The sequence below is a fragment of the Pseudoliparis swirei genome, chromosome 18 (genome assembly GCF_029220125.1).
Source record: "Pseudoliparis swirei isolate HS2019 ecotype Mariana Trench chromosome 18, NWPU_hadal_v1, whole genome shotgun sequence".
Lineage (NCBI taxonomy): Eukaryota > Metazoa > Chordata > Actinopteri > Perciformes > Liparidae > Pseudoliparis > Pseudoliparis swirei.
The window spans coordinates 8,306,057-8,317,876 of NC_079405.1; the positions used below are offsets into that span (position 1 = coordinate 8,306,057).

The window sequence follows — 11,820 nt, forward strand, 5'->3', positions numbered from 1 at the left end:
CAATTACATTTTATAGCTGACCACTAAGAGTGTTTATTGGGATAGCTATTGTGAAATGCCAAGAAACTTTCCCAATAAAACGAATCAGGAAGCCAAAGATAGAGACAAAGGGAACACACTTGGTAAAGTCACTTTGAGAGTCCCTTTTTTTTACGAGTTACCAAGCAGCTGGCTGGCCACATGGGGCCCAATCAATAGCTTTACCTCATATTGTTAGCTCTGTAGGACAGAATGAAATACAGAGGCAAGAGCTGAGTAAAGCCCTCCACTGCACTTCATAATGGAAGACACGAAACATTTGAGTGTGAGTGTGCCAGTTAAGGAGAGAAGGAGATGAAAACGCTTTTGCATCCTGCAACAAGGTTATGCACAGGTCATCACAAGTTAGCTTTACAACATTGCCTTTGTACAATAAGTTTAGCACTGCCTCGCTAATTTCATATCACAATATATATAAAAATCAATATTAAAATCTTTTAAAGTCTAAAAAACACTTTTTGAATCTTGAAGAGGGTGATCATGCATTTTGAGTTTGGACATTATATACAGGAGCAAGAGCAACATTGTGCCCATCCATACACTCGCCATTCCAACGTCCTTTCCTTTCATTATTTCAAGTTATTAGAGGGCCAATTTAATTGTCTCCTCTAACTCCCGCTAGAAGTCATGCATGACAGTTATATTGCACAGACCAGTGGAGCTCGGAGGCTGCACTCTCTTTCGTAGAAAGCGACAGTGTCAGAATACACAATAGATTGAGAAATCCGAGGGGAATTTAATGTTAGAACTCTTGTCAAACGTAAGACATCAAATAGTTTGATTTCACCCCATTAATCCCCCACTGCAACATATCTGATTCACATAGTGTCGTACTATATTGTGAATGTGAAGAAACACTTGTTGGTAGGAGAAAATAATTTCACAATTCGCTAAGAGTCACATGAGGCTTCAAATTAAGAAGTTATTGTTTTCACAGCACACATATATTTAGACATGACTGACTCTGTTAAACTGTGTTAATTGGCATATATTCATTGTATTTCCCCCAGGGAATAATTATGTTGACAGCCACGGACAGGTATAAATGCGCAGTGCAATAGAAAATATGCTTTTCAAAACTGAACTGAATACTGTTCTGTATGAGGATCTTATAATTAGTTTAACACTGATATCACCGTGCAAGCTGCTTAAAAAAAATCACTTTCTAAATATTTCACACGCAGTTCATGCAAATCTTTTTTCATCTGTGATGTTTATGTGATATATTCCAGTTATTTTAATTGGGAGTATTTGAGGATTTTTCCAGTTGAAGTCTTATCTGATCCTGCAGGCCCTTTAAAGGACAGACACACACACACACACACACACACAAAAGAATGTGGCAAGGATGAAGCAACATGCTCTGCCAGTTTTTAATCACCTTCCTCTTCCCTCTATCACTCAGTGAGTGAAGCTTGGAGCAGCAGCCTCCTTTTCCACTGCAGTGGACCCGGTCCCTGCTGCAACCGAGGGCCAAGACCCAGCAGCGTGGTGGCAGCTGAGGCCGGCGCCGAGAGGGGACAGGCGAGCGGCCGGAGGTGGACAGCCGCAGGAGGACGGAGATGGATGAACCGGATCAATCAGGCTGTCCTGGCCACAGCAGATCATCTAACGTGCTGAACTAACTCGCCCCTGACCCCCATATGCAACATCAACCCACACAGAACAAATGGCACCTTATTTTGCCAGATATAGAGAGAGAGGCAGACCGGAATACAAAAAATCTAAAAAAGAGCAGCGAAGGAAACTTGAGAAGGAAGATGAGCTGATGAGGAAGCAATTTAGAGAGAGAAAGGGTGGGGGTGGGGTGTGTGTGGTGGGGTGGTGGTGGTGACGGTAGTCGGAAGATTTATTGATTGTTTTCACTCGGGTATAATTGCAATTAAAGGTTGCAAACAGCCGAGTGGATCAGTTTCACAGTGTGACAGCAGGACACATGGCAACATTGATGCATCCTCACTCCTCGGACAGCAGGGGAAAACGCTCATGCTCAGTCTGTCCCTGAGGACCGAGTGTCGATTAGAGCCACGGTGTTTAGTACTCGAGCTCTGAAGCGTCTCACACACTGCATATACCCAAAATATGTGACTGACAAATAACCACGGATGGACTCTTTTGGGATTTGAGATGAGATGCAGATTAAGAAAAGTGCTTTTTATAAGATTCTTGCCAAATGTTTTAAATGTTCTTGTGACCCTTTTGTTCTTGTCCTCTTTCTCTAATGATGACATTCTTGAAGGCTGAGTCACACAACTTTGCCTCATATTTATTGTCTGCAGACATCCTGGGTTTGTTTGGTGAACAGTACGATTGTTCATCAAGGACAAGAGAGGGTGAAATGCTGAAGCATTTGGTTTGTTTTCTTAGAAACTCGAAGACTCTTTAAAAATGACCGAAATAACAACATCGAGGTCTTATAGAAAAACAGCTGGCTTCATGGAAATGTCCACGTTGTTGAACTAAGGCCCTGTAGAATTATCGCTCTTCAAATTTAAAACAAGTGTATTTAAAGATGTCTCATAAGCATCAGGGCGGATGTGTTTACAGCCTAATCTGCTGCCCCCAAATGGCCAAAAAAGGAAATATATTAAATCTGCTTTTAAGGCGCACTAACTTGCCTCATCGAATCATCTACAACAGAATACACTGGAATAAATTACTTTTGTAAAAGCAAAGTTAGTTTCTAACCTAAAAGGGCATTCAATCTTTTAGCTTCACCCTGGCAACAGTTTGAGCTTTTCAAATAGTGTCACATTGGCATAATCAACAGTTACTCTCTGATAACCCGGCCCGACTTTCTATCACACGACCAATCAGTGCATCCCATTAAATCTTTTTTCGGAACCTCAATTTCCTGCCTGTGTTCATGAGACATCTTTATGGGAACCAAATTGACTATTCATTAATGGGGGGAAGCTGTATCAAGAGCAAACATCTTTAATTAACACCTCCCCAGCACTTCCTGTCTTTGATCTCCACTCTATTTGATTCATGCCTCTGCAAGAGAAGGTTGGGATGGTGGAGGTGGTGGAAGGGTGCTCGAGGAGTTCGGAAGGAGACGAAGACGCTCTATGAGAAAGAAAGAAAAGCTAAATGGTGGAGCCCTTGTTTATCAGGAAGTGGTGCTGCATTTGGACCTTTTCCCTGAGTGTCATGGGGCCAGCTCAATTTCCAGTGAGTCTGGCTATCTCTGTAATAGCCTGATAAGGCAATAATCCAAAATCCATACAGTTATAATGACTTTCTGTCCAATTAACGACTGTTCTACAAAAGGAGGCTTTCTCATTGTCCAGACACCTATTGTTGGAAATATCAGCATGACTAGTAAATGAGTTTTTAAAAGTATATATTTTTTTTTCCCCCAGAGACTGTGTATAAATCAGACTAATCCACTTGCGATACAACCGTTCAATGTCAAAGAGGTCAGAGAAATCTTCTTCAACTCAGTTCTCACACTGGATTTACATGTTTCCTGTTGGGAAAGTAGATTTTGACAGTGTGTTCAAATGGCTTTTTATCTCAGTTTAGTATGACACTAAAAGCTGTAGATGCAATGGATAATGACGAGTTGGGTGGACTACAGTCATGTGTCTGTCTCCTGTGTGACTGAGCAGAGACTCTGGGTGTTTGCTAGTCTTCAGCCCCATCTAGTGTTGGACTGTGACAGTCCATATGTTCAAAGACGTGTCTGTTATCACACACTGCTCAATATTTCATATTTTTGGGAGTTTTTCCTGATCCGATGTGAGGTACATATTTTTGCTATAACATGATGTGTTCAGTCATCATGGTTAGATTGATATATATTATTATTGAGAGCTTGATAAAAGCCAGCGAAACAGACAAAACCATCCACATTATTAATCGAAGACAATTTAACATGAGTTTCTTTCTAAAATGGCTTGTAATGTAGAATCTACCGTTTTAATTTCTTTTAGCTCACTCTCAAACTGACGTTTGCCTTCATATCAGATGGTTAATGCTACAATAAGGTCAGCTCTTCATCACTTCTCCCCTTTTTTTTACATTTATGACGAAATGAGGTGTAGACTTTATCAAACATGATAAATAGGCTACATAAACACCCTTCTAAGTCTGGACTCATCCGGTGATTTAGGTGGTGTGTGGTGACTTCTGATAACACCATGTGAGACTGACCACAGGTGCAGGCCTGTTTTCTGTCACAGGGGGAAAAAACAGCCACGCTTTTCCAGAAATAGCTGAAGGTCGAGCCGGGGTATAAAAGACAGAAGGGGGTCATTGGTTCCTTGTGAAAAAGTTCTGACACACTGCAGACATGCTTAGGCTTCTCGTGTTGACAAGTCTCGCAGCCCTTGGTAAGAAAATGACAGCACATCCTGGCTGCGCTGTACAGAAAGAGATCAATAATTACGTTTTTTTTCATTATTGATCTCTTTCTGTCTCGTTCACTCTCTTGATCTATCAGTCAGTTGCACTCTGTCATTCATCCAGTCAGTCATTCATTTTTAGGGACGCTCCACCAGTACTTGCTGGCACTTGTACTCATTTCTCTGTCTATAGGTTAAAAGAAAAACTGTATAATGAGGCTCCCAGGAAACCATAAATCGTGCCTTCTGCTTTTATGTTTTTTTTATCTAGTGCTGGCTGAGCTGGAGCCCCAGCCCAGGTATCTGGAGGACAGCTTTGAAAGAGTCGTAGGAGGCGAGGTGGCCAGACCCAACTCCTGGCCCTGGCAGGTAATGTATACTTCAACACAAAATCAAAAAGTATATGCATAGTAGCAACAATTGTTAAATTAGATTATGTTTTTCAGACTGAACCATCAGATTACCATACCAGATTCACAAACTAAACATATAAATGGTCTGTTTTCTTCCCTTTAGATCTCTCTTCAGTACAAATCTGGCAGCAGTTACTACCACACATGTGGAGGAACCCTGATTGAGAGAGGCTGGGTTATGACCGCTGCTCATTGTGTGGACAGGTAGCATCACGATGAACTCATGCAGACATGTTGTATTCTTTGGCTGCATTGGTTTCAGTTGCATGTGTGCACATTTTGTGATTACTTTGACTTATATATCCATAGCCTACTCTTATCACAGGAGAGAGTTGATTTATTTCAGTGTTTCAAAATGTCACCAGCATGAGGACATTTTCTTACAGCCTCATTCATAACTGTCACAGACCAACAACATTCATTATTAGAATGAAAGAAAAAGTCTCTAAAGGAATACAAAGAAGAAGAAAAAACAGGAGTGATTAAATGGCATGTGGTGACCTTTACTCAGTTTACTTTAATAAGAACTGATTAGGATTTACTGATTCTCAATTAGTCACAACTATATCTAATAATTGATTGTGAACCAGATTTAGTTTCTTTGCTTACATTTTTTATTTCTTTTAAATATTGCAGGACTAGGACGTGGCGTGTCATTCTCGGGGAACATGACCTCTACAGGAACAGCGGCAGTGAGCAGATCATGACTGTCGGCAGAGTTTACATCCATCCCAGATGGGATGCCAACAGACTGTCTGCTGGGTGAGGACTGTACTTTTTTTCTTACATTCAGAAATATTTGAGATCTTTCCTTTTGTTAATTACATGTGTTATTTTAAAAAGTTTTCCCCTGAAGTAGTTAGAATGTTTTGAAGGGAAACTGAATGTTCTACACTTGGTATGTTGGAAGAGGCACCTTGGAGAAGTGGTGGTCTAAGCTCCAGGCAAAATGTTCTCCTCAGGAGTATACACATATATATAAATGTAGATATACACTCATGAGGAGAACAATTAATATATAGAGTAACAATAGATAAGGCAGTGTCAGGTTCTTGTGACGGGGTGAGGCTCAGGCTGGACGCAATATGAATAACAAAAAAAGCGCTCTTTAATGAGGCAAAACAGTTTCCAAAAAACAAGGTCCAAAAGGGGCAGGCAGAGAATCCAGGTTCAGGGCAGGCAGGGTCAACAGGCAGAACCAGGAACACGGACAGGACGACGGGAAAAGGACACGGAACTAGAGACGACAATCCGACAGCAAACAAGGGAAAGACTGACACAATATATAGGGGGGGAAACACAGGTGTACGACATCAGACAGTAACGAGACAAGAGGTGGCTGAGGGCAGGTGCAGGGAATTAAACAATCAAGACAGAGAAGACACAGAGGAGACACGGAACACAGGAGAAACAGAACAGGGTGTTACAGGCAGAGTACACTACATGAGCATGAGCATCAACAAGGCAGCATTGCGGTCATGTATTTATTAGTTAATCGAAGCAACTGCAGCTAACAGGGGCCACTTCCTTTATTCCAAGTTTAAAATAATTTAAAGAGATAAGGGTCTCAAGTTTAAGCTTGGCCTGCAGATTGTTCAAGGACTGCAGGTGAAAAAGCTTTCTTTGCCAGCATCTGTAATGACAGGAGACACGTGTTTTTGGTTCTGCCTGTTTGACCCGTGGATGCCCACCTCAGGTACGATATTGCCCTGCTCCGCTTGTCTACTTTGGCCACCCTGAACTCCAACGTGCAGCTGGGCTCTCTGCCTCCCACCGGCCAGATTCTACCCCACAACAACCTCTGTTACGTCACCGGATGGGGTCTGACTTCCAGTGAGTTGATTACATTATTCCGTCAGTGTCAATGCTTTTCTGTAAAGCTCTGCATAACTTACCTTTCCAATGCCACCCTGTCCAGCCGGCGGCAGCATTTCCGCTCAGCTGAAGCAGGCCTACCTTCCTCTGGTCGACCACAAGACCTGCTCCAGCTCTAGCTGGTGGGGCAGCACTGTCAAGACCACCATGGTGTGCGGTGGTGGCGGTGCCGAGGCTGGATGCAATGTAAGTCTCCTCTTGAGGGAACAAGGAATTAGGAAAAGTTGGACACTCAGCAACCGTAAATATTACTGTAAAATGGGATTTTTATTGACGAATGGAGTTATGAAAAAACACAAAAAAGATAAAGAAATCCAATGAAATAACTACTGTGTAATCTATATTTTATATTGACCAGTGAAATGTTATGCCCACAAAATGTAAGATCCTCTGTTTAATCTCGTTCCTATCAGGGTGACTCCGGTGGCCCTCTGCACTGCCTTGTCAATGGAAAATACCACGTCCACGGTATTGCCAGCTTTGTGTCTGGTTTGGGATGCAACGCGGTCAGGAAGCCCACGGTCTTCACTCGTGTCTCCGCCTACATCGACTGGATGGACTCGGTCAGTATTACCAATATGTATATCTATCATATCTAATTGTAGAGGTTATAGAAAAATAACTCAGGAGCGCTTGAATGGGTTTTATGTCATTTAAGTTGCATAAGTGTAACCCTTATTTTCTTCTTCTCTATTCCAGATCATGAAGTAAACAGATGAGTTGCTCATGGTGCAGCTCTCAAAGACGAAGCATGTAGTCGACCGTGTTTTCGAACTACACTGCCTCATTTGTCCTCTCACATTCAACAAAAAATAAAGTTAATTTAACTTTTATTGATGACTCATTTCTCATAAGACAGTTTATGCAACCAGTCATCGTGAAGGTTATTTCTTATGCTTCTTTGGCAATAAACTATCCTCCCACCTTGCATGAAACTGTATTAAGAAACACCCAATGATACAAATTCATGAATTTATTTTATGTAGCATACAAATTCTTAATTAAAGTGTGGCCACACGGTGGGAAAATAAATGTTCAGCACTGGAGGTCCTTGGAAACACGTTTTTATGTTTCTGTAAATCATGCGAAGTTGCAACACGCCATCAAACACTATCATTGACTGTGTTAAAGTCTGAGACCACCACAGATGTGCTTCTGACCACTGCCAAGAACAGCAGAGGGTGCGCATCAACTGAAAGTTAGCTCAGTGTTTAAAATATAGAGAAGTGGATTCATAAATGTGGGGAAGCTGAAGACATGCTCACGTTTGTTGTTCACCGTTCTCACAGCCACAAGAAGGAGATATCAAGGCTGTACTGGAAATAATCGACTGCTGAAAAAAAAATACAATCGTTCAGATAAAATACATACAAAGGCCAAATAAACCATGTTGAAATGGTGGTTTGATAACTTTCTTTTGGCCCTCAGTGCTGGCTGAGTTGGAGCTTCATGCCAGCTACGAGGAGAGTGGAACCGCAGGAGGAGTTATGGGAGATAAAGAGGTCTTTCAGTCCTTGTGTGTTATGGTGTGGTGCTTTCACAGGAGCCATCATCCTAATTAAAGTGTGGCCACACGGTGGGGAAATAAATGTTCAGCACCCCACACATCCCATACAAGAATAAATATAACCAGTTATAAAGACTAGAATATAGGAGTTTAATTTACTTTTATCAATTTTTTTTTAAACAAGTATTTTAACTCACGTTTAAGTCAACAAAAAAAATCATTAATGTGTATTTAATGAAGTGACTGGATATATGCATTTTTTTTCATTTTTATTTTCAACAGAAAACTTTTTAATTGAGCTTGTTCACCAAATCTAGAGTTCAAAATAGACTTGCTTGAAATGTAAAAAAAATAATATTTGAACTGATGAACCTGATATTTTTGATTAACACTTAATAAGCTGCTTTCTCATCAAGCCTCTTAAAACTTCATGCATTTTCACATTCAATGCAGCATGTGAGAAAGCACAGCCTCTGCACTGAGAGGCCATTCCAGGGGCACAGGATACATTGTGCTCTGTGTTTTGTTTGCAAATTCTGATCTGATTCAGAGTCCTGACAGCTCGCAGTCCTGATCAAATGAGTTTCGGTTGACCTGCCTTTTTGTATTATTACTGCTATTTTTCCAAAACAAATTTTCAGATGAAATTGGTTTGCATCGAACTTTGCTGTGGTGGTTTTGTTAAATTTTTTAAGAAAATGACTGCAGTGATCACAAAGACACTAACTGAGGGTTTTCAATAGATTATGTGCATGATTAAGTTTGCCGATAGTGGGAATTGCACACATGTGGCAGCTGTGGTATAAGCAGAATGACAATTTCTCAAACAAATAGACGATGTGAAATCTTAACTGTGCATTTTCTATCATTCTCCATTATGTGATTGAGTGTTTCATTGTGACCTGAAACACTGCAGGAGTACCTACCATAAATCACTTTAAAGCAGGGCTTTAGGGAGGTGAGAGTAACCATCATTAACACAGATGTTTAGTCACAACCTCCCAGCTATACTTTGTGTTACTATAGGATTACTAGTGTAGACTCTTTAAAGTAGAAAGAAAAACTTGCGCTTCAATATGCGCTACAAACCAAATGGTCTCTTTTTATTACACCGGGGGTCTGATCCCCAACTGCCTCATTTCAAAGCAGAAACAAAGTTTGAAGGGCCGTCCACCACACAATTCGAAAGAACGAGGTTTTTTTCTTTTTTATTTGCTAACAGCTTTCTGAGTTTTCAAGGAGGAGAGAGCAGAGTAGAGCGGTGGCCATTTGCATGTGTACTGTTGTCGTTGAGGCTGGAACCCGTAACAGGCTTGTCAGACTGGAGAGCTTTCTCTCAGATAAACTACACAAACTTCGGCAAGTTGCTGCAAAAAAACTTCCACTGTAAAACATTAGTAAGAAAGAAATATATTATATTTTACTTCCTTCCTAGAAAAAATTTAACAAATCAGACAACGGCGGTTAAAAACTGCAGACTGTATGTTGCTTTTAGTTAAATCAATTCAAGTTTCACTACATCCGAAAAATTGTTAATATTGCTTTACCTGCATCTATAAATGCTGCTGTAGCAAAAAAATGTCTCTCGATTTGATTTACTCAATGAAATTCAATCTGGGTCTTCCAACTTTGTGGACTGCTTTTTGTTCCTTCCCCCATATCACAACCTCAATAAGGTCACCAAAATGACAAAGTAATGTATTTTATAGAGCAATATCTTGTGTTGTCTTCTTTGAGAGTTGGGAGAGAGACGAGGTTCAACGTATATGATGTCAGAGCAAGTTATTAAGTAAGTCGTCTCTCCTTCACCCACCTGGACATTTAGAGTTGTGGCACTGGCACTTCACCTCCTTGAAACAAGGTCTGCTCATAGACTAGCTAAGCTAATGTGCAGTGAGTGTAAGCTAACGCTAAGTTAGCTAGCATTGGCTAGTTAACATTAGCAAACTCACACTAGCTAACATTAGCAGCAGTTATTTTCTGCTTGATATCTTACCTTAATGTTTTTCAAAAGACCAAATGAGACCTCATAAAACTCAAAATCAGCGCGATCTTCTGTGTCTTGAGCTCTCACACGGACTGAACGTTGGCTTCTGCACATGCTCAGAAGACCACAGATGTGTTTTGCTACTTGAGTGACGCAAACCAATAAGTAAATTGTTATTTTCTACCTGAAATTAACTGTTACTTCGTTTTGTTTTTTTTAAGTAAGAAGTGATATGTTTGATAGGAGAGTAAGTTAATGTAGCAAAGTCTGGACCACTCTTACATTTTACAGTGTAGGCGGAAAAGCAGGAATCACACACACACACCAGCATAGCTACTGTCCTATATGAAGTGCTAAACGGTGCCGCCAAGTAATTAGGATAAATGATTAATTAAATTCACCTGGTGACAATTTAGAGAGCACGAGAACAGGTGGAAAAAATAATCTGCGACACTACGATTTTATGTGTATAATTGTCATTTGAACTTTTTTTGTTAGCCTATCCCTCTAGCTTATCCCTGATAACCCCTGACCATCTCATCACTCCAGACATCTTCTTCAAGTTTAGGTCTCTCAAAGTCAGCATATTGCCACCTCCACAAATGTAGCCTACTTTATTTTTACGACCACAAATCCAACTAGAATGAGCACTCGGTAGAGCGCATACCTTCGCATATCACAAGATTGGGCATTGAATTATGAACATGTTGGCACATTAGTTGCATGCCAATTGGATACAAATTGACCGTGCTATGGTTAAAAGAAGATTTTTACCTTTCCATGATCTTGACCTTGACCTTTAGCCAGATTGATCCCAAAATCTAATCAAATGCTCCCCGGATAATAACCAATCATCCCACCCAATTTCATGCGATTCAAGAAGATTTTGACCTTTTCATGACCTTGACCTTTGACCCGATCGATCCCAAAATCTAATCAAATGGTCCCCGGATAATAACCAATCATCCCACCCAATTTCATGCGATTCGGTTTAAAACTTTTTTTGTTATGCGAGGAACACACATACAAATAAATAAATAAATACACAGCGATCAAAACATAACCTTCCGCATTTTCAATGCGACGGTAATGAACAGCAAGGATTGTAAACATACTGATTACTCATCCATTTTCAAGCTACAGATTAAAGCTTAAAGTTACATGGAGGAGCTTATGAAACAATCTCAATTTAATACAGATGCGTCTATGATCTGCACCAGTAAAGGAGACCATTAGTGAGAAAATGTGCTATCTAAATATAGTTATTATAATATTTCTTTTGTGCCCAATCAGACAAAATTGTTCAGTTTCACCAGAAACTCCTTCAGCTCCCCCTGCTTTGTTTACATAGCTGCGCAGCTGTGCATACTTTTCGTCTCATGTTCATGCATGTGAGCGAGCCCCACTGGTTCACTCATGCAGCAGATAATGGCGTCCCAACAAGCAGCGTAGTTGCGTAAGTGTAGCAGTGTGAGGCAATCAAAATGCTCCCAATCATAGCTCTTGCACCTTTAATTAAAGAGTCTCTATGCATTGACAACCACAACAAGTGCTTTAAGCAGGTGGCAGATTGAATAAATCAATTGGCCATCTGAACTTCCAAAAATAACTATATATATAATTATTTAAATGAATGCCCTGGAAGTAATG

The 11,820-nt window shown here is 40.5% G+C and overlaps 1 protein-coding gene across 1 annotated transcript; it reads left to right on the forward strand.

The window, feature by feature from the left end:
* Window positions 1–4,336: 4,336 nt before the first annotated feature.
* Window positions 4,337–7,509, forward strand: LOC130208408 (elastase-1-like). Its single transcript, XM_056437501.1, has 8 exons — window positions 4,337–4,376; window positions 4,660–4,757; window positions 4,905–5,005; window positions 5,438–5,563; window positions 6,498–6,634; window positions 6,720–6,862; window positions 7,090–7,239; window positions 7,376–7,509. The coding sequence occupies exons 1-8, from the start codon at window positions 4,337–4,339 to the stop codon at window positions 7,385–7,387; spliced, it is 807 nt and encodes a 268-aa protein (XP_056293476.1). The 3' UTR covers window positions 7,388–7,509.
* The last annotated feature ends 4,311 nt before the right edge of the window (window positions 7,510–11,820 follow it).